Source organism: Suricata suricatta, chromosome 10 (genome assembly GCF_006229205.1).
Source record: "Suricata suricatta isolate VVHF042 chromosome 10, meerkat_22Aug2017_6uvM2_HiC, whole genome shotgun sequence".
Taxonomy (NCBI): domain Eukaryota; kingdom Metazoa; phylum Chordata; class Mammalia; order Carnivora; family Herpestidae; genus Suricata; species Suricata suricatta.
Window position 1 is genome coordinate 3,909,439 of NC_043709.1, and position 24,717 is coordinate 3,934,155.

General features: G+C 58.7%; 1 protein-coding gene across 4 annotated transcripts; it reads right to left on the minus strand.

Moving 5' to 3' along the window:
• Positions 1–516: 516 nt before the first annotated feature.
• FAM118A (family with sequence similarity 118 member A) lies at positions 517–16,713 on the minus strand. 4 transcript variants are annotated; one of them, XM_029954546.1, is made up of 9 exons: positions 16,614–16,706; positions 14,239–14,294; positions 13,045–13,297; positions 10,459–10,680; positions 8,841–8,969; positions 7,161–7,446; positions 5,596–5,628; positions 4,784–4,867; positions 517–1,686 (listed from the first exon to the last, which is right to left on the minus strand). In XM_029954546.1, exons 2-9 carry the CDS (start codon positions 14,283–14,285, stop codon positions 1,667–1,669), a joined length of 1,074 nt encoding a protein of 357 aa, XP_029810406.1. In that variant the 5' UTR covers positions 14,286–14,294; positions 16,614–16,706; the 3' UTR covers positions 517–1,666. The 4 variants fall into 4 exon arrangements, 3 of the variants coding, with proteins under 3 accessions (XP_029810406.1, XP_029810405.1, XP_029810407.1); XR_003914412.1 differs by lacking the exon at positions 517–1,686 and adding an exon at positions 5,715–5,829 and having other exon boundaries at positions 4,809–4,867; positions 13,045–13,300; positions 16,614–16,713; XM_029954545.1 differs by lacking the exon at positions 16,614–16,706 and having other exon boundaries at positions 13,045–13,300.
• Between the last annotated feature and the right edge of the window lie 8,004 nt (positions 16,714–24,717).

The following is a 24,717-nucleotide window of genomic DNA, read 5'->3' on the forward strand; positions in this document are numbered from 1 at the left end:
CGCGCCCTGGGCTGTCCTCACTCGCTCACCTGGACCCACAGCGTCGGGAGCCTGCACGGTCTCTGTCACAGCACCACCTGCCCCAGTCCCGGAAACCACAGGCCGGGGGACCCCTGTGCTGGGGGCACGACCCCAGGGCCGGGGCGCCGCTGTTTCTCAGAGTGCTTCTAACACCCAACCACGCCGCGCGCCCGGAGACCGCGGGCTGACTGCAGGCGCCCTGCTCCTCCCGGCAAGGACGCCTCCGGCCGCGGGCGCCCTGGCTCCGCTTCCCCACGTCCTTTCCAGGCCGGTCACCTGAGCCCGTCCTGTGTGCAACGGGCTGCCGCGTGCAGCCGCTCCCCTCAGGCGGCACTCTGTGAGTGTGTCTTTAGAAACCAACGACTTACAGTCTGTGCCTGTTACAAGATTAAAGCAGAAGTAGTCACTTGATTTCTCAATGGAAAACTTGAGATAAAAGTTCTCGTCAAATCCACTATTCCGAGCGCTGCCCCAACTAAGGCTGAGCACACGTAGTTGAAGTTAGTTAATATTTTATTTATGACCAGAGTAACATAAAAGGTTTTTCACACTTCAGAAAGGGGGAAAAATGTCTTAAGCAGGTCTGCGGCTTCTCTCTCGCTCACAACACGACCCAACTTTGTTTCTGTTCTTAACTCTCTCTGTATTGGGGAGGGGGCAGCGCCACCGATGGGGAGCGTCCTGGAATCTGGCAAGGAACGGCAGCCTCTGGGAGGACACCAAGCAGGGTCCCGGGGTCACCGCCACGGCCACCGCTGGGTGTGAGCCCTGCCCCCAGCATGACGCCTTCCACCTAGTGTGACCCCGAGCGCCCTGGACAAGGCCTGCCCTCCTCGTGCCGGCAGACGGGCCCTGGGGAGACCTCTGAGAGGGGAGACAGACGGGCTGGACCTTCCCCACACAACGGAGAGCCCGGAAACGCGGGATTTCTATCCTAACTAGAAGGTGCAAGCTCGGTCTTGTGCTCTGCTGGTCACGCCTCAGGTGCCCATCGTGACACGGACCCACGGGGCGCTGAGCTGCGCTCGTGAAAGGCCCCCTGGCTCCAGGGCTCTGCAGCTGGTGGGACCTGCCACACCCTGGAGCAGAAGTTACTAACGTCGGGTAACCCCAGAGCAACCCCCCCCCCCAGCTGCTCTCTCCTTTTCAATCCCGACCTTTCTCTGCGGCAGGCTCAGCGCCTCAGACGAGCGTCCGTCGTCCTGTCCCAGGGGACGATGAACACACCCACACCTGTAGTTTTTCCAAAGTAACGCGTTTCCAACATAAAAATCACAAATGGAAGTGTCTTGTCCCCCGGCAAGCACTGTTGCTTGGACAGTCCTCACCCTCCCCTCTTTACCAGAAAAACCGACTTGACAAAGGGGGCCCATTGGGCGGGAGCCAGGAGTCCGGTCTCCCTCCCGCCGCTCTGGTCCCTGAGGTGGCCGTCCGTTGGGCCCCTGGGAGGCTCTGCCTCCCGGACACGCAAACCACACAGAGGAACAGGTCCCTGGCCTCTGAGGCCGCACCCCCGCACAGCTCTTCCGGGTGGAGGATGGATTCGGAGAGAGATCCACGCCGAGTTCCCCATCGCTCGGGTTACAGCACTGCGGTTACAGAAGGCTGGTTTTCAAGTTGCGGGAATTTATTGGTTCTAGAGATTTCAAGACCCTCCGGCATCATCTGTGGCAACAAAGAAAAAGGAAGACGGAGACGTCAAGGTTCAGCTCGGAGGAGGATCTGCGCCAGAAAGTGCTCAGGTTCTTCCGTGCTGAAGACTGAAAGCTACTCCACCACGGACACGGAGGCCACTGTCTGTCTAGAAATGGCTTCGTAGGGGGCACCTGGGCGGCTCAGTCCATTGAGCGTCCAACTTTGGCTCAGGGCATGATCTCACAGTCCATGAGTTCAAGCCCCACATTGGGCCCTGTGCTGACAGCTCAGAGCCTGGAGCCTGCTTCGGATTCTGTGTCTCCCTCTCTCCCCCGCTCGCACACGGTCTCAAAAATAAACATTAAAAATCTTTTTTAGAAATGGCTTTCTGACTTGTACATGCCATCAGGGAACAAAGGAAATTACCACACTAGGTTTGCAAAGGCTGATGGGAATCTCAACTCATGGATAAGGGCGCCCTTTCCCTTCTCTGCGAGCAGAGAGCCTGCCCCATGCGGCTGCGCCCCCTGCCCACGGAACAGCGCGACCCGGAGGGCTTTCTCTGAGCATCCACGGCCACTGGGTGCTGCCACATGGGGCTCGTCACCTGCTCCCGTGAAGTCCACCAGGCAGGGAGCCCCGCCACCCGGTGTGCACCTGCCGCCCCTCAGAAGCCCGGACGGAGAAGCTGCGCACTCACGACTGTGGCAGCAGAAACACTATCGGCGGAAGATCAGAAGATCCGCCTTCTTAGGCATCACAGGCGACTGAGGAGCCCCAGTCAAACAGGAGGAAAAGGGAGGAGAGACCAGTGGGAGAAAACCACCCGTCCTGGAGGAAACAAGTCGTTGCTAATTTCGTTCTTTTCCTTGTCATCAGGTTACAAAGGTCCCCACGAGCCGAATTCACATTCCAAATATTTGCCCGAAGACTTACAGGAAACGCTCCTGAAACGGCCTCCTCGCTCTAGAGGGAGGTGCGTGAAGGCTCTAAAAATCCTGCCGGAGCGCCCGGACGCCCCCCCTTCGGCGCCCACCCACCGGTAGGAGCGAGGCCTCAGGCTCTGTCTCCTGGCGTCACCAGCCCTGCTCCGGGGACGACACGCTGCATGCAGCCACTCTTACAAACCGCTTCGTTTTATGTGAGCGTTGTCTGCGTTCATGGTCACGCAGCCTCTGCGCCCACAGCTGGCTGCTTCCGCAGGGCGTGCTTGGGACGCGGGAGGAAGCCGCCCCGGCGTGCCCAGCGCGCAGCTCCTCAGTGCCGAGCAGGCAGATGAGCTGCCAGGGGACGCGCTTCCTAGGCCTGGAAGCTCTTAGTGGATTATTACGTGTTTGGGGAGCCTTCTGCTTCGGTTTTCTTGTTTAAAGTAATAAGAAAACCAAACTCTGTTTGGAAATCTTCAATCCCAGTGCTGTCAGGAATGAGTCAGACAACTAGAGAAACCTCTGGTAGCATCTCAAGATCTGAAAAGACATCACAGTCTTGGGGGGAGGGGAGGAGAGATGCTATGAGAGAGAATACGCCAGAAAACAAAAGAGCTCCCAGAAATCCAGAGTAACCGTCTCAAAACAAACACTGAACCCAGAGACTAGGACATAATGCTGAGAATCTCCCAGAAGGCTTTTGAAGAGCTGAAGACAAAATGAACAGGAAGACATCAGAGAAAACACGAGACCTCGGCACGCAGTCCAGGAGGCCTGGGTGGCGGGGGCTGGAGGACGAGGGGACACGAAAGAAAGAATCCGGGAAACCAGAGCTTACCCCCGGACGGGAGAAACAGGAAAACAATTGAGCAGTGTATATAAAAAAGCATTCCACCTAAACAAATCTTCATGAAATTTCGGAACAGGAGGAAAAAGAAGGTCCTGAAAGCTTCCAGAAAGGAAGGCCACAGATCACCTGCAAGTCACTGAGAACAGGGTTGGCAACGGACGGTCTCCGACAGGAAACCCGGAGCCTTGAGACACTGGGCTTCCTGGCACAACCCCACACCCCACTGTGACTGGGGGATGAAGACACCTGCAGACACTCTGGCCCTCGGGGTGTCGGCCCCCCACATGCGGGGCTGTGAGCGCCCCCTGAGGAGGTCATGGCCAGATGGCCAGGGGCAGAGGCCAGATGTCACAGGGAGGGAGGGGCACTGTGACAAAGGACGATCCACTGGAAAATAACGTGGGACGTCCGGGGGGCTCAGTTGGTTTAAGTGTCCAACTCGATTTCAGTTCAGGTCATGATCTCACAGTTTGTGAGTTCGAGCCCCACGTCGGGCTGTGTGCTGACTATGGAGGCTGCTGGGATTCTCTCCCTCTGTACCCCATCTCTCTGTCCCTCCCCAGCTCTGGCTCTCTCTCTCAAAAAAACTTAAATACCACAAAACATTATTTTTCGGACAAGGGCAAAGAAAAATCCAGAAACTCCTCCAAAAATAAAAAGCAGCACTAGCAACACCAACATGTAACAAACAAAAAAAAAACACATTTGCCCTTGACACTGAGAACGCCCTGCCACTGACACTGGTCCCATGAACACAGCCCCCAGCCTGACAGGCTGGCCAGTAATTGCGTTTATTTTCCAGCTTAGGCTCTACCACCCATAGCCGGACCTTGGTGACCAGCGCAGCCGCAGAGAAGCGGCTCAGGGAAGGGCAGTGGCCGAGGGGGGGCGGAGGGCAGGGGCCGGGTCGGGAGCCAGTGACAGGCCACCGACACCTGGAGGCAGACGCAAGGGCACCAGGTCCCCTCTCCCGGAGCCTCGGACGCCTGTCCGCTTAAACCAACAGTTCCGTGACTCTCCGTTGGTAAGAGAGAACAAAAGACAGGAGATCTGAAGCGGTTTTCTCTGCGGACAGAGGGCCAGAAGGCAGGACGGCGGTCAGCCCTGGGGCCAGGGGTGGGGACAGGCTCCCAACGACCCCACGTCTCGAAGTGGGTGCAAGAATCCCCGGCCTGACCGCCTGTGCGCGTCCTTGGGCATGTGCCACTTTTGACACGCGTGTCCTCGACGGCGCCTCGTGTGGCCACCCCTCCCACCCTCGGCAGGGGGCCTCATGAGCGGACAGAACACAGCGACCACCGACAGGCGTCCGTGGGGCCCGGCGGCCGCTGCCGCGGAGACGCGCATGTACCGGCATCGGGCCGTCGGGGCCGCTTCGCATCGTCAGTCCCGTTCTCTTCCAGCTTCCTCTTCGCGCAGTCCTGACATGCGTTCCCTGCGGGGGGAAACTTCCACTCAGAAGCCGATCCTAGAATCCACCTTCGAGGACTAAGAAGCCGGATCTCACTGAAGCCCCGGCCAGACAGCCCCGGCCTTGCCCCACGTACGCTTTCTTCCAGAGAAAAGAGTGGATCTGGGAGTCACGGGACGTGGGGAGGGCCTATCGAGGGGGTCCCCTTGCAGGTCGAGGCAGGAACGGAAAGCGAGGCGCCAAGCCAGGCGGGCAGGGACACTGGGGCCACACAGCGTGGTGCCCAGGCCGCCTGCAGGAGGACGCGGGCCGCCACCCAGCCCGGTCCAGTCTTGAGGGTCCGTAACCGGCCAGAGCCGAGCCTGGCGGCGAGAACCTTCGCCTTTCAGGTGCGCAGCAAGCAGGGAAATGTCATCAGAAAGCCTGGAACCCCGTGGGGACTCCTCTGCAGGGGACGCGCCGGCGCGGCTGCGCCTGACCCTGCTCTGATCGCCCTGCAACTCTGGCTTGCAGGACAGGAAGTTATTTTCGGGTGCCAGCACACACCCCGCGTGTAAGCTGCGCCTCCCTGCTGCAGGGACGCGGGTTTAGTCCCTGCGCGGTGGCGGGGCTGGCCATCAGCCCTGGGGGGGGCCGTTGTGCTACTGGCTGCGTTTCTACTGCTGACTGCGAGCCACACTCCCGTGACGCTACAGCAGCGGCAGCGAGACAACGGGACAAAGAAGCACTGATAACAATCAAGATCTGTTTACCCAACAGTGTGGTGCTGTCCACGCGGTCAGCATCTGGAGAGGAAAGGAAAACAGTCAGCAGAACCAAAACGTCACGCGCCCTTCCTCCTCCTCCTCCTCCTCCGGGCAGCGGCGGGGACCTGAACGCCAGCTCCGGCGTGCTGTGGGGCCACGGGCTCGGAGCGCCCCTCCTCTCCTCCTCCCAGCGTCACTGCGAGGCCCCAGGGGCTCTGCATGCAGCACACCCAGGCCGGCCTGACACACAGGGAGAAAGGCACGGTACCCGCGGTCACCTCCAGGACTGTCCTGGCTGTGACTGTCCTCACCGGGACCCTGCCCTCTCCAGTCAAGAATGGCACTGCAGAAGTGTACGCACAAATGTCCCTAAGGACACGGTCTGAAAGAGCTTTCAGCCCTGACAGCCCGTCAGGTCCACCCGCTGCCAGGGTCTGAGCAGGGCGCCTGGAGGGGACAGGAAGGCACCGGGGCTCCCGGGCCCGCTCAGGGTTCTGTGAGTCCTGGGGAGGGGCAGGGGGAGGCGGGGTGGGCCTGTCTGGGACACACCGGATCCAGTCCCAGCTTCAAAATGGGTGCTCACTGGGCAAGCGAGTCGCCTGAGTGGCCTCAACACCTATCAAATCATCTAGGTCATGGCCGCAGGTCCTGTGACCAAACATGACGGCGGAGAAGGGAGAACTGACGGGGGAGCGGGGCCCGCGAGCGTCGGCCCTGCTGCTCCTCCGGCCACGGAACGGACTGCTGCCCTCGACGTCCAGTGGTCCATTTGCGAACCGTTCGCTAGGACTCGTGGGCAAGGCGAAGCCGTCAGGACTATCCACACATCTGGTGACCCACAGTCTGGTCTGCCAGGTCACAGCGGCCGCATCCAGCCATTATGTGGCTGACCCAAGTCCCCTGCCTGGGGCAGGGTGGGGGTGGGGGGCACGGGGATGGGTTCTGGTTGCAGTTGAATGACAGCCAGTAAAGGCCATTCCATGTCCACCATCGTCCGTGTTTTATGCCACCAAACTCAAAGCCGCTAACCGCCCTCACGCCAGGATGACCAATCTGAAGACTGCTCAGGCGCCCTGGTCCTGCCCCCACCCCCCACCCCTCCCCCACTCCAGCCAGGCCAGCCGCTCCCCACGAGCTGGGCCGAGAAGGACTCGCGAGGCCGCGCCGCACTGGGCAGGACGAGGAAGGGACGGCATTTGCAAAAGGACAGGAAAGTCTTCGTGAAGTCACTCTGTGCCCCTACGGGCCTCCGCTGTGACTGCAGTGACAGGGCAGGAATCGACGGGGTCTCTGCACTTTGCGGGGTGCGGCACCCCAAGTGTGGCCGCCGGTGGGGCAGCCTGTTCTCCTGCTGGGGGAGGTGCGGGGGCGTCGCGTGTCATCTGAAACAGGGACGAATGGGGCACCCGGCACTCGGGCTCCGCTCACCCACGGCACCACGGGACCCATGCACCCCATGCACCCCGGTGCACCATGGGACCCATGCATCTCGGTGTTACGCGCACCACCTACGTCACGGCTTGGAGAAGGGAGAGCGGAGAGAAGCCGTCTCGCCCCGAGGAGGGCCGTACCTGGACTGCGCTGCCTGCAGATCTGGGAGGCGAGGTCCTGCACGTACCCGGGAAACGAGTCGAAGCAGTCCCCGTAGGACACGACCTTGATCCCGTGCAGCAGCATGTCCGCCTGGTGCTTGAAGAAGTGCTCCTCGTCGTCCTTGAGCGCCAGCATGTAGTGCTCCAGCTCCCCCTTGTTCGGCACCGAGTAGAGGAAGAGCGCCTGGAATATCTGGTCGCGCAGCGTCTCCCCGCAGCCCAGGAACAGGAAGGACTTGGTGCGGTACAGGTCCTGCAGGACGCCCTGCGGGGGAGCGGGGGACGGGGATGCGGCGCTCCGACAGCCACCACCGCGCCCGGGACGCCGGGAGAGGCGGCGCGCTCCAGACACGCCGTTCGTCCGGGCAGTGGGCACCAAGGCCTGAGCCGAACTCGTGGTCCCTGCTCGGCTCCCACGAAGCCCCGTCCTCCCCGAGCCCAGGTCACGGATCCAGGTCCCAATCAACGTCCAGTGCAGACGTGCCTGGACGTAAGGAGAGCCCACCGCCTGTGTTGCGGCGCAGTCTTTCCGATCAGATCTTCTGGAATTAAGGACAATTTTAAATCCTTCAAGCACGAGCTAAGGATGTTCCATTTGTCTCTGCCCAGAACCGTGCACATACGATGATCTGGAATTATCTGGAATTAACGTGTCTCCATGGCTCGTGGATGGTAACGGGTTGCTGGGGTCAGAACTGGGGTGCTGGGGTCAGAACAGGGGTGCTGGGGTCATAACTGGGGTGCTGGGGTCAGAACTAGGGGTGCTGGGGTCAGAACTGGGGTGCTAGGGTCAGAACTAGGGGTGCTGGGGTCATAACTGGGGTGCTGGGGTCAGAACTAGGGGTGCTGGGGTCATAACGGGGGTGCTGGGGTCAGAGAGGGGGTGCTGGGGTCAGAACTGGGGTGCTGGAGTCAGAACGGGGGTGCTAGGAGTGGGAGCAGAGGAGCTGAGGAGTGAAGGGGAGACCCAGGACAGGGACCCCAGGGAGCAGGCAGGAGGGGGGGCAAGGACTACAGGCAGTCACTCAGGAGGTGGCAGGACGTCACCATTTCAGACACTCAACATCCTGGAAGGAGGTCCGGTGTCACCAGGGGTCCTCCTGGCCCCAAGAGCATCATTGGCACAGCGAGGGGCATCACCCCGGCCACCCGCCACGCAGCCCGCAGGCCGGGACAGCACGCAGACCACAGCGCCCGACCCCGAGCTGACCGGTGACTCAGTGAGAAGATGCTGTGGTTTCTAAGTGCTCCACTTAAAAGAGTTACCCAAACGCTGACAACACTTTTCCACACTTCGTTTTGTCCAGAATGCCAAAACACCCTCGCAGGGAACAAAGTGTGAAAGGAGGTGTTGGACGCTAGAGAGCCCACCAAGCAGAGAGAGGAGAGGCCTGGAAGGAGGCACAAGAAACCACCTGAGGCCGGGAGGAGAGGCCAGAGCAAATCAGCAGGGACCACGCAGGGCCCCGCAGGCCCGCCGAGGACAGTCCCCTGCGTCCCCGATGCACTGGCCCCGGGAGACAGAGCCCAGGACAGGGCCAGCGGTGTGCACGGAGGGGCAGGGGTGCCTGAAGGCCAGGAAACTACTCGGACTGCCACCAAGCAGCCGGGGGCCAAGTTCCGAGGGACCCAGCAGGGGCTAAGGAGGGCGAGCCGTACCATGACTTCTGGATCTTGAGTGACATCTTTATATCCGGACGGATCCAGGACCATCCCGCAGGGGTCGGTATATAAGCCGTGAATGTGGAGGACCCCGTACTTGATGTGCCCTCTGGCCCACTGCAGGACCTGGGGACACAAGGCGACACGGGGAGTGGCTGTTACTTCGAGCAGACAGAAGAGGGAAGCACGAGCACCAGATCTGCGGCCGGCCCACCGCGCCACAGAAAGGACGAGCGACATGTTTACAATCAGACCTGCAGGGCCCAAGAGAAACCGGGCTGAATCCAGTCAGACCCAACAGGACCGCTTTACAGCCGGCTCTGCGGGAAACACCTGTGCCACGGGAGACGAGGGGGTGGAGGGGACTGTCACTTCCAGGTGACACGTCCTATCCGGATTACTGCAGTGGATAAGCTGTTTGTATGCCCAGAAAACACACACCGGGACCACACACTCCGCTCTGTCTTCACGCCGGGCCACTGTCCCTCGGCGGGCAGGCCAGGCCCCACCAGACACGCCCGGGCCAGCAGCGCTGCGGGCGGCACGCGGAAGGCCAGGCAGCCAGCGCTCTGCCACACGCCCTGTGCAGGCCACTTCCAGAGACACGAGTCACATCAGGCAGCGAGCGCACAGATAGGACCGTGTGGCTGGGGCGCAGAGAGCAGGAGCTCCGTCAGGTGTCACCAGCGGCTCAGGGGAGGGTGCGACCCCACCAGGAGGGCCGCGCCAGCACGGCCCTCGGGTGCCGGCCCCCAGGGAACGCGTCAGCCCCGCCGCCACGCTCGGAGAGGGGGGTGGAGGGAAGAGCCGCCAGAGAGACGCTCTCCATGCTTCCGTTTCCTGTGTGGAGGGCCAGGGAGCCGAGCAGCAGGGTCAGGAGGACGCGACAATATTTGAGCAAACACACAACAGACGCCAACACGTCTCAAAACAAATACAGCCGACAAGATGGAACGTGAACAACCTCAGCAATAACAGAAACAAAAACGCAAACTGTCCCCCGATGTCCGTCTTGGCGGGAGAAACACGTTTTGTTTTTGGTAACCTGTGTGACAGGACGTGGGACACGCGGGCTCCCTGACGCAGCTGGTGGGCGCCAGGACCGGCTCCCTTTCTGGAAAGCCGCCTGGTCACTCACACCGTCTAAAACACTCCTACCGCTGACCCTGTGGCTCTTCTGGGACTGGGCCAGAAGTCAAGAAGTAAACAGAAGGCCTTGGAGCGTGAGCCCCTTCCCTGCAGCGGTTTGGAACCGTGGAAAGGGTGCCGGTGCTGGTCAGCCCGACAGTTACGCTCCCACTGACGGGCACGCTTTTAAACAGAGCTTCGTGACGACAAAACGCTCAAAGTACAGTATTCAGGAAAAAAAAATCAAGACACCAGTGTTACACACGGCATCATCCGACCTGCGGACCAGGGGACGGGGTCCCGAACCGCCGGCCCTCCTTCCCGAGAGGCGCGTGGGCCGCGAACACAGGCAGGCGGACGGCGGCACAGAGGAAACGAGCAGCTGAGACGGGGCCCCACCCTCCGGGGCTCGTGACTGCAGATGTGCTGCCGCCGAGGGGGGCTCGGCCGCCTCCAGAGCGGGCAGACCCCCGCCCCCGCCCCGCACCTTCGTCTTGTCCTTCAGGTCCAGGGACTCCATGGGCTTGCCCTGCTGCTGCCCGAAGATCTCCAGCAAGTTGTCGTAGTTGGTGGTCAGGACCAAGGTGCCCCGGTCCATCAGGCTGAGGATGGACTGCAGCACCAGCGGGTTCTGGATGTGCTGCTCCAGGCTGTCGAAGACCTCCATCAGGCAGTCCTGGAAGAAGCTGGGCTTGGTGTCGCCTGTGCGCTACGGAAAAGGGGGGCAAGAGTTACAGAAACGTCCTCTCTCAATGGCCACTGAGCACCTACCTATGTGCCAGTGTTCTGGCCGCTAGTTTAAGAAAGAAGGAAACCCCGACCTGGTCCAGCTCCCTAAAAGTCTAGGGGGGGAGACAGGGGACAACATGTAAGTGATTCATCGACAGTGGCAAACCTTATAGGGAAGAACAGCAGAAAAGGTGGGGGCGGTGCTGCGGGGGCCAAAGGCACCAGGAGGGGCCTCTGATCAGGGACTTTGGAGCAGAGGGGAGAGCAGATGCAAAGGCACTGCAGTAGCAACAGCACGGGTGGGTCCAAGAGTGAGCAGGAGAGGTGACCCGGGACCGGATCATGCGAGGCCCCGCAGACCACAGGAGAGACTTCAGACTCCCCTGCAGGGGCACAGAAGTGCCCGTCTTCTTGGTGCCACAGCATCTTAAATTAGGCGGAGAACAGTGAGGCACCTGCTGCTGAGTGACTCGATGGGACGGGAATGAGATCTGGCCTCAGGAGGGAGCACCAAAGATCACCTTGGACCTTGACCTGAGCTGCTTCCCCGCAGCAACGCGGGGCAAAGCGTGGCCTCAAGGGGATGGAGGAGACGATGCAAGTACACACAAGCTTTTGAAAACCCCCGGTGACAGGGCTTGACTCCCTTTTTTGACACTGTCATATCCCGACCCAACCTCAAAATCCCTTCCCCTGTTCCCAGGGCTCTGTCACCAGTGAACTACCACATCTTCCTCTGTGAGCGTCCCCCTCCTGCCGCCACTGAAAACCGGCCCCGAGGCCCTCACAAGCCCTGGCTATGGAGGACAGGAGAGGAGGGGAGGACAGGGGAAGACCTGGGAGGAGGGGGAGGGTGGGGGAGGACAGGGGAGGATCCAGCTCCCGTCAGGTCAGGTCTCTCTGGCTGTAGTTCCTTCCCAGTTCCCACCGGTTCCTTCATCTGCTCAGCTGACCCTCAAGGCACCTCCCTGCGGTCCCTCCCCTCCACTGCCAGTGTCCCATCTCCGCCATGTGGCCTGTCACATCCTCTGCCTCATCACCACCAGGAGCAGGGCCCTTTCAGAACCTCTGGCTGGGCCTCACGTCTGCCTGCCCCACCCAGGGCGACCCCAAGGCCATCAGGAGCCGCCCAAGACCCGCCCCCCCACCTTCTCCCAGGAGGCAGCCCACCTTCCAGGATCAGCACCGCATCGACTTCTGACTGAGCTTTCAGCCTTGCTGCCCCGCCTGCCTGGCTGGGACTTCCCGGGATTTCGGACAAAGACCCCTCCCCGCATCCCCCTTACCTGTTCTCAGCCTGCTGCCGCGGCTGGGGACACACAACCCTTCCCACTGGCCTCACTTTAACTCTTGTTTTATGAGGTTTAGATGAAGGTTCCGCCCCCGGGGGCCCCGAGTGTCTGCCCCGCTGGCCTCCCTCCAAATGAACCCCGTCACGCACCCCAGCGCGGCCCGCCCGTGAGGCTCCCCCGCCCACGCACTCCTCCCCGCCCCTCCTCAGCAAAGGCTCTGTGGGCTCCGTTCTGTCACGACTACCGGACCCCGCGCTGAAGCGTCACAGCAGCTGTGGCGCACACGCAGTGACTGGCAGGGCGGGGCACCGGCGCCCGTTTACCGGGTCAACAGGCAGCAGCGGGCCTGGCCCCGTGTCAACGGGACACCGCCCGCCAAACACTTCCCGGAGCTGCAGTGAGCGCTTCGGGTCCAAGCGGGGTCGCAGTGGCCCAGACTCTCCGAGTCTCCCCGATGACCCTGCTGACACCCTCCCAGGCTTTCTGTGCACCCCGACTCTCAGACGACGGCTGCGCTTTGACAAACACAGAAGGAACCAGAAGAACCTGCCCCTGGCCTCTCCCACACCGTGCAGCTTCCTGGCGTGTCCCGGGCGGCTGCCTGAGGCGGAGCCCCTCCCGCACCAGCGCCCCTGACGCGAGGGCACGGCTCGCCAGCTCTGCTAGGTCACCCCCCCCCCGCGGCAAGGACGCCCCCGCTCCCCCATCTCAAACCGTCTTCAGGAATCACGTGTCCTCTAGAACTGTGCGGCTGGCCTGCTCCACCCAAAGACGCACCTCAACAATACCCTCCGCTAAATCGGTATAAAATCGTCAGGTCGGCCCCAGTGCGGCCCCACGTCACGTGTGTTCTGGGCTCCACTAAGCACGGGCTTTCAGGAGCCCCACGGTGTGCCCGGCATCACTGCTGTCGAAAGTGATGGATCAAGTCCTAAGGGATGTGGCTCTGCCAACACCAGGGCACAGCGCGGGCTCGTGCGAGTTTTCCCAGCGGATCCGCTGAGCCACAGCCACAGCAGGGGCACCTGAAGCGGCCTCGGAGACAGACTTACAGGCGACATCTTCCGGATCAGATCGTGGGCGACGACCAGCAGGTCCCGGTCCTTCACCACCTTCCTGCGGAACTCCGCGACGTCCCCCGGGTGCAGCACCTCGAGCTGCTCGGCGGCCTCGATGACGGCCTCGATGCAGCTCCGCCAGGAGCACAGGGCGCGGATCCCCGGGGCCACCGCAGCGCTGACGCCCGTCCCGATGACCAGCAGCAGCTCCTGGGGCTGCTTCCGAATGAGGCTTTTTAAAAACTTTCTACTTAAACACAAGGGCAGGAGAGAGCGGAAGTCAGCCGGCAGCACGGCGGCAGAGGGCGAATGACATCCAGGAACACCTGCAGGCTCGGGGCAGACTCGGCCACCGGAGGGGGGCCTGCCCGCCCGGCTCCTCTGTGGGTCCATCTCACGTGCTCTGTCCTCAGCCCATAAAGGAGCTGGGGACAGCCGTGCCTCGCTCATCCCGGGTGCCCGTCCAGGGGAGCACGCGTTTAAGAGATGCATGTATGTGAACTAAAGGCCAGCAGTTTTAGGGGCACCTGGGGGGCTCAGTCAGTTGAGTGTCTGACTTTGGCTCAAGTCATAATCTCACTGTTCTGTGGGCTTGAGCCCCGCGTCGGGCTCTGTGCTGACAGCTCAGACCCTGGAGCTGCTTCCAATTCTGTCTCCCTCTCCCTCTGCCCACCCTGCTCATGTACTGTTTCTGTCTCAATAATAAATACACATAAAAAAATCAAAAAAAATTTTTAAAAAGGCCAGCAGTTTTAATTCCTTCAACGCTGCTGGGCGCACTGACAAAATGATCCTGCTGGCAGCGACAGGTAAGAAAGTCCCCGGCCCAAGCCAGCTTTCGGCCACTTCTCCATCGAGCGCCACCCCAGACCGACACCTTACCCAGCACCACTTAACACCTGCAGCCCGTCGGCCGCGGAGCCGAACGCCCTCCCGGAGGCATGGCACTCCAGCCTAAGACCCTACCCTGGGCCGGCCGGTTGCTTGGTCTGGAGACCAGGTTACAGTCCCTTCCTCGGGCAGAGAAAACTGCCTTCCGGAACAGCTGTGTTAAAGAAGGGCGGCCACACCCCCGAGCGTCCCTCCTGACACCAAGTCCTCCTTTCTCGGCCCGCGTGCGAAGTACCGGCTCCGGAGACCAGGGACGCGTGCTCTGCACCTGCCTGGAGCGCAGCTGACTTTACTTACCTGGATTTGTGTTCACTCCTATTTGTCGTCTTTTCCACTGGATCCATCTGTAAATCCTAAAGAGAAAGCATAGTCAGCCGCGCCTTCTGACTCCCTGATAACAGCTCTCTCCTTAGACCCTGGAAGAGTTAGAGCTGGGATTAAAATCAAAGGTCCTGGGTCTCTGTGGAACCAGATGACCTGATAACTGCCCCATACATAACACAGATCCAGATGCGTCCCAGGCCACCGTTCCCCTGTCTGCCACCAAGCGGGCCAGGTGCAGGTTCAGATTCACACTCTCCACAGCCCTATTCTGGGCAGAGGGAGGGGAAGGAACGGGCGCCCGGCCCAGACGGCACTGTGGGCTCAGTGCCAGGCGCTCTGCCCGCGGGCATGCGCGCAAATGACTTGTCACAGGGGGACGCATGGCAAGGGGCCCACCAGAGCAAAGTAGGGGGGAGGGCAGGCCACGGTTTCCGGGGGCGGAAGAGTGCCCCCCGGGGCACGGAGAACCTCCAGTGGCCAGGCCGAAGTTCAAGCAAAAGGTCAATTCTTGGCTTCCATGAAACAAGCATCTTAAACCAGCTAGGTCTCTATCTCCAAGTCTCCGAAGTTTACAGAATCACTTTCCCCCAATTCCAGAACTAGTATTTCTGTACACAAAGGAAACATACAGAAAAATCATGTTTATAAAGCCCACAACCCTGCTACCAAGGGGCAAAAACTGTTAGCAACACATGTACATTTCCCTCTAGACGTTTTACATTTTTCCCATCATTTGAACCCAAAGGTCATGCCCTACTTTTTTCCACACATTGTAAGAAAGCATTTTCCTTTCCTTATCAAAGATTCAGAGCCAGCAGAGTAGAAGCGACATGCATAGAACTCCCCCTTATTGTGCCATCATTTATCTCCGTCCCCAAGTCGGGACATCACCTGGACACTTGGGACACAAAGTGCACAAAGAATTTTTACCTACTTTGAAATTATTTCTGAAGGAGAGATTCCTGAGAAGTAGAGTTGCTGAGCTAAGGGACGCCTGGGGGGCTCAGCTGGTGAAACATCTGACTTCGGCTCAGGTCATGATCTCACGGTTTGTGGGTTCGAGCCCCGCGTCGGGCCCTGCGTCCAGCTCTGTGCTGGCAGCTCAGAGCCTGGAGCCTGTCTTCGGATTCTGTCTCTCCCTCTCTCTCTGCCCCTCCCCTGCTTGCTGTCTGCTGTCTCTCAAAGTAAAATACAGACATAAAAATAAAATAAAAAGGATTGCTGAGCTAAAGAATATAAATGCTGCATGGTATCTGAGCACACACCGACAGACCACCTTTCAGAACAGCGGCCAGCAAATCCGGAGGAGCCTGCTTTGCCCTACGCTAACCCGCACTGACCAGAAACCGCCGTGTTACAGGTGTAGTCTTTTATTAATCTCAGTTAGAATCAGGTCACCAAAAGTAATTTCCCAGGGTAAGTAAACAAGGCTTACTCGGCCTAGAAACATTAGATCTAGGAGCTAACTGGGATCCTAAGAGTGGGCCCTGACAAAGGAGATACACCCCTGCGCAGGCGAGGGTGCACCCCTCTGTCCCACCCTGCCCCACCCCCAGGAGGGGGTTCAGACCCTCCCCCGACCTCCCATGGTGTCTGAGCCCGTCCCTTGAATGTTACGAAATCACAGCCCACAGGCAAGAGGACTCGTGCACGGATGCCCGCCCTCTATCCACAGGGAAGGGCGGGCAAAGTTAGGGCGGCGCCCGCCCTTCAGTCCGTCCTTCCCACACCATCATGATCAGAGCCATCAGGTCAAATCTTTCTTTCTTTCTTTTTTTTAACCTACTAGACATTTTCTAAGGAAGGTAACAAATACTGGCGCTTCCCACCATGTGACGTCACCCTGGACCCCAGCCCCAAGATTGTCATGACTAACCATTCACTGTCTGTCAGTTTTAACGACTCTAAAATGTGAATTTGTGCCAACCAAGATTTGAAGGGTCAAGACCCCATCCTGTGAACGTGCTGTGGACAGTCAGACCGTGCATCAAACAGCACAGGCTCCAACCTGCCAGGGAGGCGGCTCTTGAACCTCCTGCTTCTGGACAGACCTTGAGGCTCGTTCCTACTCAATCGTCTTGGAAAAGTTAAGGTGAGATGCTTCTACAGTTGACTGCTCAGGCTGCCTCCCACCCTTCCCTCCAAAATAATGCCCATCGCTTTGAAACAGTTACTCTTGGGAAGGGGGACTTTGATCTCAGCCTTCTCTGTGCAACATTTTAGGTTAGTTCTTAAACAGTCCCTGGCCCCCCCGAAGGCTTCAGAAATGCCTCAAAAACAAAAATAAAAACCTCCGACCTGTCGCTCCTCCGATTTCTGTTCAACTGCTTAGGACGTCAGCTACGCACCTGGATGCTAAATGCTGCACCGACACGCCTGCAGACGAAGCGCGAACAGTCGGAGCCCTGCCGTGCTAGACGCCACTCCTAAATGAGGGGACTTCAAAGTTCTCCGGAAGAACTCGGGCGGCAAGTCCTGAGCGCTTCCGACACACCGGAGCCCGCCCTCCTCTGCGCACCTTGCGGCTGGATCAAAACACTCAAACCGGCCCCCTGCCCGAGCTCGGGGAAGGTCAGGAGCCGGCACCCCGGACCACGTCCGACAGAATCACGGGCTCCAACCTCAGCGGACGGATGTGCCTCTCGCCGGGGACGCTGCTGTGCTCCTTTAAGGATCAAAGGACCTCGACTGTATGAAAGCGCAGCCCAGGACCGGGATGGACTGCAGAGCTGCCCTTATTTAGACATCAGAGGTCCGTTCAAATACGGCAGGCTACGGCCACTACCTCATTTCCTGTCCCTTCAGCAGAATCTTCATCCTCAGAGCCAAATCTCACTGTAACCCAGAAAGTACCCCCAATGCGCTCCACCTCCTTCCCCCAAGGGCCAAGGAGATTCCCGAAGCGATTGGCGCCAGATCCTAGAAGTTTCGGCAGGACGCAGGACGGCAAGTCTCAGCCCGGCAAGTCTCAGCCCGTCTGTTCTGCTGAGCCAATCGGACTGCAGACAGCAGTAACAAAAGCCTTCAGAGACCTTTTAGAGGCTGCATCTTTTGGTTTCCTTGGTGACCATGTCGTCACCACAGTTGGCAGGCCCGGAGCAACCCGGTTTTTTTTCCTTCAAGGCCCGATCAGCATTTCCTGAACGCGCAGAGGCCCCAACACAGATCTGCAGGAGCCCCTCCTTTTTCCCTAAAGCCATGAACACAAGTCTGAGGAGAATGTTTCCTGCTGAAACTCTGAGACCCTGAGTATTTTATGGACTAGCTTTAGGGCAGCCACAGACGGTCTTATTCTTTGAACCCCCAGCATCCAGCACGAAGTATGTGTTCATCAAACGGAGTCCAACGCAAAAGAGAATGAACCATGCCCACAGACCGTGAAACAAGGGCCCCTCCCGACTCCCTAACCCCCCCGGGCCAGACTGTTAATGACCTTCCCCTTTCCCTACCATGGTGCCTCCTGACAACCATGCCCTTGTTTGGTCCCCTCACTAACTGGACCCCGTCATCGTGTGACTTCTTTGACCAATGGGATATGTGTGGGCAAGCAAACCGGTGAGGAGTGCGCTGACACTCGTGGAAGCCGGGCCTTGTCAAGGGCAGTCTAGCCTCCTGCGGGGGCGGGCGGCCACCAGCGCAGAGCCGAGGCGTGCCGTCCGGCGACCTGGAGCCGTCCACCCACCCAGCACAGAGGAGGCTACGGGGGACGATTCAGGGCCAGCCCAGCCAGATCACGACAACTTCGGGAGTGACCCCCGTGAGGCCAGCCAAAGCCTGGCGCTCACTGACCTTCAGAACTGACCTTAGTCTGAAACGGTCATCAGGCCCACCGTTTTCCACCACCACGAGGAGCACAGAGATGGGAAAGGAAGGAGACAAAAGTGTCGAGAGAAGAAAAAAGGACTGAATCCAAGAATATCTGTAGTTTTGAGGGGGAAGGAGAAAATGTTTGTCAAGGATGGTCTGTATTAAGTTAGCACAACAAAAACCTTCAATGGAACCTGTTAATTACTTTCTATTACAAACTAGGTCACAGGGGCGCCTGGGGGGCTCAGTCGGTTAAGCATCCGATTTCAGCTCAGGTCATGATCTCACAGTTCGTGGGTTCAAGCTCCGTCTCTGGCCCTGTGCTGACAGCTCAGAACCTGGAGCTGCTTCGGATTCTGTGTCTCCCTCTCTCTCTGTCCTTCTGCTCACATGCTGTCTCTCAAAAATTAATAAATATTTAAAAAAAAATTTTAAAGAAACTACAGCACAAACCATGAATCCTCAAACAAATCTCCTTAGACAAACCTCCTCCTTTCTTCCTATAAAGGGACGACGGGGGTTGTGAGCGAGGAGGTGAGGGCTCCCAAGCTGGGGGCACCCGGCGTGTACCATCGACATATACTCAAAATACATTCCTCTTCCACAGCAGGGGAGGGGACACTGCAAATACCTGTCAAAGTTTCCAAATGCGGGCTTTTAACTCGCCTACAGTCGACCAGAGATGGAGTGAGGTGCTCCCAGACGGAGTGCACAAGAGTGACGCATCCTGTGACTACAAATGACCGGAGTCCCGTAAAGGCCTGGCAGGAGGGCAGGCCCCAGCAGAACATTCTATCAACACTACCAGCTGCTACTGTTACAGCAGTGACCCGCACTGAGAGATGTGCCAGTGTGCTGCTCACGGGAGACCTGCAGGCAGAGCTGGATGGAACAAAGCAGGGGTGACGGACAGAGGTACCAGCACCCCCCCGCACCATTGAAAATCTGCGTATAACTTTCAACTCCCCCAAAACTTCACTACAAGTAGCAAGAGCCACGAAAGAGCACTTTTTATCGAGACACAAACAGAATTTACGGGGAGGGGAGCTGTTCCCGGGGGATCCGTGCCCACGGCATTCTAAGCAGATGCTGGCAGGACTTGAACTCACCACCACAGTGACCCGAGGCACTTACAAAGGACAGGACAGTATGACCAGAGGGACTATCCCGTGGTTCTAGCAGTGCACGTCCACATCCGTTCCCCTTCCTCTCACGGAGAACGAAGTCACATACAGTCTGCCAGGGTTGATGAATTTTAACTTTTTAATGGATCTGTGTACACTTTATGGTAGTTAATTGATCAACTAAACTAGTACCTACAAATATTTTAAGCATTCGTGACATACCCTTTTTCTGAAGTTTTTCGACATTTCTAGGCTATGTGGCTTGTCTGTATTTTTTCAAGTAGTTGTAAATCTCAAAAAAATGTTCCAACATACTTACTGGAAACAAGCTGCCCGTAAACGAACCCACACAGTTCACATGGGTGTGGTCCAAGGGCCCAGTGTGTAAGTGTCGAGTGAAATCCAGTGTGGGCTCCCAAGGACTGGTGTGTCCCACAAGGAGCCCTAACCACCTGCGGCACCCTGGCTGCGCCCAGAGCCTGGCAGGTCTGGAGGTCTGGGAGCCCTGACGCCCACACCGCCCAGTCCGTCTGCACTGAGCGTCCTAGCCAGACGCTGTCCCCTCCTCCTCCTCCCCTATGACGCCCACAAACCACCTTCTGCACAGCGGCCTGGCTTCCCATGCGGACTCGGGGGGGGGGGGGGCAGAAGCAGACATCACTGGGCACCAAGAGCACCTTTTCGAGTACTTCTCACAGCCTCACAGCCACACTTCTAGCTGCAAACGAATCATCTGGGAGTGAGAAATGTACCCGCTGGGGAGTCTGATCCGGAAACAAGGTGCAAACAAGTAACAGTCAAGCTTCCAAAACCGCAGAAAGAGGGGCCCCGGCCCCAAAACCCCAACCCCCACCAGAGGCAGCACAGAGCCAACACAGGGTCTGGAGTCAGGAAAATGCCACCACGTCCCGACCGGGAGACCTCTCTGGACCTCAGTTTCTAAATCTGTCAACTGGGAATCCCGACACCAGGGACTGGATTGTTGTGAAAACTCCGGGTGAGTCAAAGACTTAGTAGGTTCTCAATCACCTGTAAAAGGTTCGCCACCACAAGGGCGCCTGGGGGCTCAGTTGGTTAAGCTTCTGACTTCAGCTCAGGTCATGATCTCACAGTTTGTGGGTTCGAGCCCTGTGTTGGGCTCTGTGCTGACAGCTAGCTTAGAGCCTGGAGCTGCTTCGGATTCTGTGTCTCCCTCGCTCTCTGCCCCTCCCCCGCTCATGCTCTTTTTCTCAATAACAAATAAATACCAAGGGGGCGAGTGCCACCACATCCTGATTTGCCCACAGTGCTGCTTAAACTTGATGCCAGCCTCATCGCTAATAAGGGATCTTTAGGACAAACTGTTTTTTCTTCAATTTACAGAACACACAAAACCTTAATTTGAACACATGACACTTAACCAATCATTTTCTAAAATTCAGTCAAAATAAATTACAAGAGGAAAAGAAAATGCTTATTTTTAGCAGTGATAAATGAACCAAGCCTCTGGGATTGCTTGGCCATAAATTGGGCATAAATTCCCAAACCAAGAAAACAACAAAACCCACCACCAAGAAACAACGTGGAAGTCACAGTGTAGCCCAAATACGACGTTCACTATTGACGGCTTTTGCACGCTTAGGAGATGCAGAAAATACAAAGCACCTTACACGCATTATCTCACTCACGCCTCCCAACAACCCGGTGAAGCAGCTCTCACGTCTCACCCGGCCATGGCTGACATTAAGCCCTCCTAGGAGGCCAGTCCCCAAGACGGTTTCTCCCAACGCCAGTCAGTCTAGAACAGCAAATACTCCTGCCATTTTGCCAGGAGCCCCGCCAACTAATAAAGCGTTCGCTGTTCTACAGTTTGCCCATCAGATGAGACACGTCAAATTCACTCAAACAGATGTGCTGCTTACAGAGAAGCTGGTAAGGGCTAGGACACACCAGCACCCCGGCCACGGGCAGGCCGAACCGCCAGCATGGATCCAGCCCGACAAGAGGAAGAGATGTTCTAGCACACCAACCTCTGATGAGCTGTAACATTACAGAGGGATCCAAAAGGTATGGGAAGCCAGACGCCCTGACCCTAGGGAAGCGGAAACGGAGACTCAGAGGGAGTGACTGGGCCAGGGGCCCGCTCTACGCTCGCTCCTGGCTCGCGGCCCGTAACCTGGCAGTACCCTGGGCACAGCTTGCCCCACCGTGACCCCAAACCCTCACCTACAGCACTCACTGCATCTGAGGCGCCTCCTCCGACCACCAAACCTCCACAAATAGCAAGCGCAGTATCAGCCGACCTACAGGTTCACCTGGTACTGATGCACTTTCCAGAAATGCCATGAGAAGAGCTGCCGTGGCGAAGATTTAAGAGGCGGTAGGAAACGGCAGGCAAAACAAGCCGTTCGCAACAGTTTGGTTTGGTCTACGCAGGCGCACCGCCCGGCCATCCAGGCTGACCTGGGCAGGGACGCACAGGGAGGGGGGACAGGGACTCACTACCGCCTCCCAGGCCTTCCCTCTCCCTCTGGGGGCCAGGGATGCTCCAGGCTCCGTGCAGGGAGGAAGCAGGGTCTGGTACGAAGAGCCCCGCCTTCCAAGTTCAGCAACCCGGTGCTGGAGGCACTTAGTCCGTCTGTAAGAGGAGTACGATCTCAGGCCTCACAGTGGCTGGGAACATCAAAAACAGTAACACCTAGGGGGCCTGGCTGGCTTCGGCTCAGGCTGTGATCTCACAGCTCATGGGTTCGAGCCCCGCGTCGGGCTCTGTGCTGACAGCTCGGAGCCTGGAGCCTGCTTCCGATTCTGCGTCTCCCTCTCTCTCTGGCCCTCCCCTGCTCAAGCTGTCTCTCTCTCTCAAAAATAAACAGAAGGGGCGCCTGGGTGGCTCAGTCGGTTAAGCGTCCGGCTTAGGCTCAGGGCATGATCTCACAGTTTGTGGGTTCGAGCCCCACATCGGGCTCTGTGCTGACAGCTAGCTTAGAGCCTGGAGCTGCTTCAGATTCTGAATCTCCCTCTCTCTCTGACCCTCCACTGCCTGCACTGTCTCTCTCTCTCAAAAATAAATAAAAAACATTAAAAAATTTTTTAAAAATTAGAAAAAAATTTTTTAAATTAATTTAAAAATAGGACATAGCCTAGAACAGCACATTTCGCGTGACTGGATGTCATCAGTTAAGGTTAAACTCATCTACATACTCGGCTAAGTCACACTAGCCTTAGGTTAAGTGCTGGCAGCCGCAGGTGGCCGTCACCACCGCAAGAGATCCCAAGCCCCCTGCCACCGCCTGAGTCCTGGCCGCCCGTCTGGGCCGCTGAGGGTGGCCCTGCTTCCAGGCCCCCCGGTGGCCTCCGGAGTGACAGCTCTGACACCTGGGGACTTCCCTCTCCTTCAAGACTCTCAGGGCTCCTCCGTCCAACCTGCAAGCCCTCTGTGCTGCTCCCTGAGAATCAGCCCCACGGCGGCGCCCCCTGTGCTGAGCGCGTAGCTCCCGCGCGGGTGCTGGGCTCACTGTGACACAGAGAGTCGTCCTCATGACGCCCCAGTGACCACCCATACTTTGGGGAAAAGGACAAAACCTCGGGGCGCCCGGGTGGAGGAGCATCCCACTCTTGATTTCAGGGGCCATGATCTCACGGATTCGTGGGATCGAGCCCCCCCGTGGGGCTCTGTGCAGACAGCCCGGGGCCTGCTTGGGATTCTCTCTCCCTCTGCCCCTCCTGTACTCGCACTCTGTCTTTTCCAAAATAAAGAATATAAAAAATTAAATTAAACTTAGAAAAGGACAAAGCCTCTCCTAGAGGGACTAGTAAGTTCCAGAGTCAATTCCCAGGCAGAAAACCGCAGGCTCAACAAGAAACAGCTGAGGAGCGGCAGTCCCAGGGCTCTGGATATGAGGAAGCCAGCCTCGGTCCCCACGATCACCCCCGGCCCAGGCCCCTCTGTCTCTCACGTGTTCCCGTGACCTGACGACACCCAGTCCCGGCCCCTCCAATGCCAGCGCAGTCCGTAAACACAAACCCCAGTTCACTCCCGTCCTTAAACCCCTCGCTGGGCCTCGACTCCGGGCTTTCATCCTGACCGCCCCCGTCTCTGCCACTCCGAGCCTCGGACCCCCCTGCTCTGCCAAACTTCCGGTTCCCCCCATTCCGGTCTCCCTGGAATCCCCCCTCCTCGCCACTCACCAAGTCCTACCTTCCTTCAGCCCTGCGCGGCATCCCCGACTGGGGTGACCAATGACCGCAGAGGCAGCAATTCAGGAGAGGGCCAGAGCCCTGGCACTCTCCCCACGTCCAAGGCCCTCTAATGCCACCCAAGAAGCCTGGCACGGAGGGGGGCAACGCACGTCCAGCCCTCGCAGGGCGGATCTCTGCTCCGGCCACACTTCTCACTCCCCAAATCTGGCAACGCCTCTGCCTTTTCACACGCTGACCCCTGGGCCGATGGCTCCGCCAACCTGTCCGCACACCGACCTTCAGGAATCCTCTCACCTGTTACCCATCAGCCTCCCCCTTCTGGAAGCCCACTCCCCTTCCAGAAGCACCACTTCCTGAGAACCCCACCCCGCTGGGCTCGATGCCACTGCACCATAGAAACCGCCTCTGCTCAGCCTCCCCACCCCCAGGCCCTACCCCGCTCCCCCAGCGAGTCCCCCAGCGCCGGGCCCTGGGAGCCAGGACCCTGTCGTCTCTGGCTCCGGTGTCCATTCCTCCTTATTAGCAGGCTTTCAAAAAAAAAAAAAAAAAAAAGACTCGTTCAACCGATGAAAAAACTAAGCCAAGGAGACAACCTCAAAGCCTCCTTCCCTCCCAGCTGTGTTCTCTAGACTCTTCTGCGGAGCCCTCGGAGTCTCACCAAAGAGCATTAAAAGTTAAAGGCGGCCCGCCCCGGCCTCAATGCCACAGCAAACACAAACCGTCGGTGGGGAGTGAGGTCACACCCCCCTGCTCCGTTACAAAGCCTCCTCAGGTGACCGGTTATCTGTCCCCCCCGCTTCTCGGTGTTACCGTCGCGAATTCACAAACCCCAGACGGAGACTCACGGATGCCCCTCGGGGTCCGCGGACCCCTGGCTTGAGAAACCCGGCCCGGAGACCAGCCGAGAGGGGAGTGGACACTCGGAGCAGGTGGTAGAGGGAGGCAGGGGAGCGGCCCCAGGGGTGGAGAGAGGGCCCCGGGGGCCTGCGAGGCCCAGGGGGCTCCTCAGGGGCCCTGCGCCCCGGGACGGTGACCTGGGGCGGGCTCAGGGGGGTCCTCAGGCAATGGGGGAGCGGTTTCTGGAACTGAGGTTCCTCGGGGTGTCTAGAAGTCTAGGGGAAACCCTGAAAGGCCTCGGGGTTCCGGGGTCCTCAAAGTGGCAGGGGCCGGAGGTGGCCCAGGGGCTGCGACAAGGTCTCGGGGACCAGGGGTCCAGAGGGGCGCGAGTTGATCCCCCTCAGGACGTATCGAGGGGGCTCGGGTCCCCAGGGGAAGGCTGGGAAGCGTCTCGGGGACCGAGGTCCGTCGGAGTTCGCGCGGGGGTTCTCGGCCCGGACTCCCG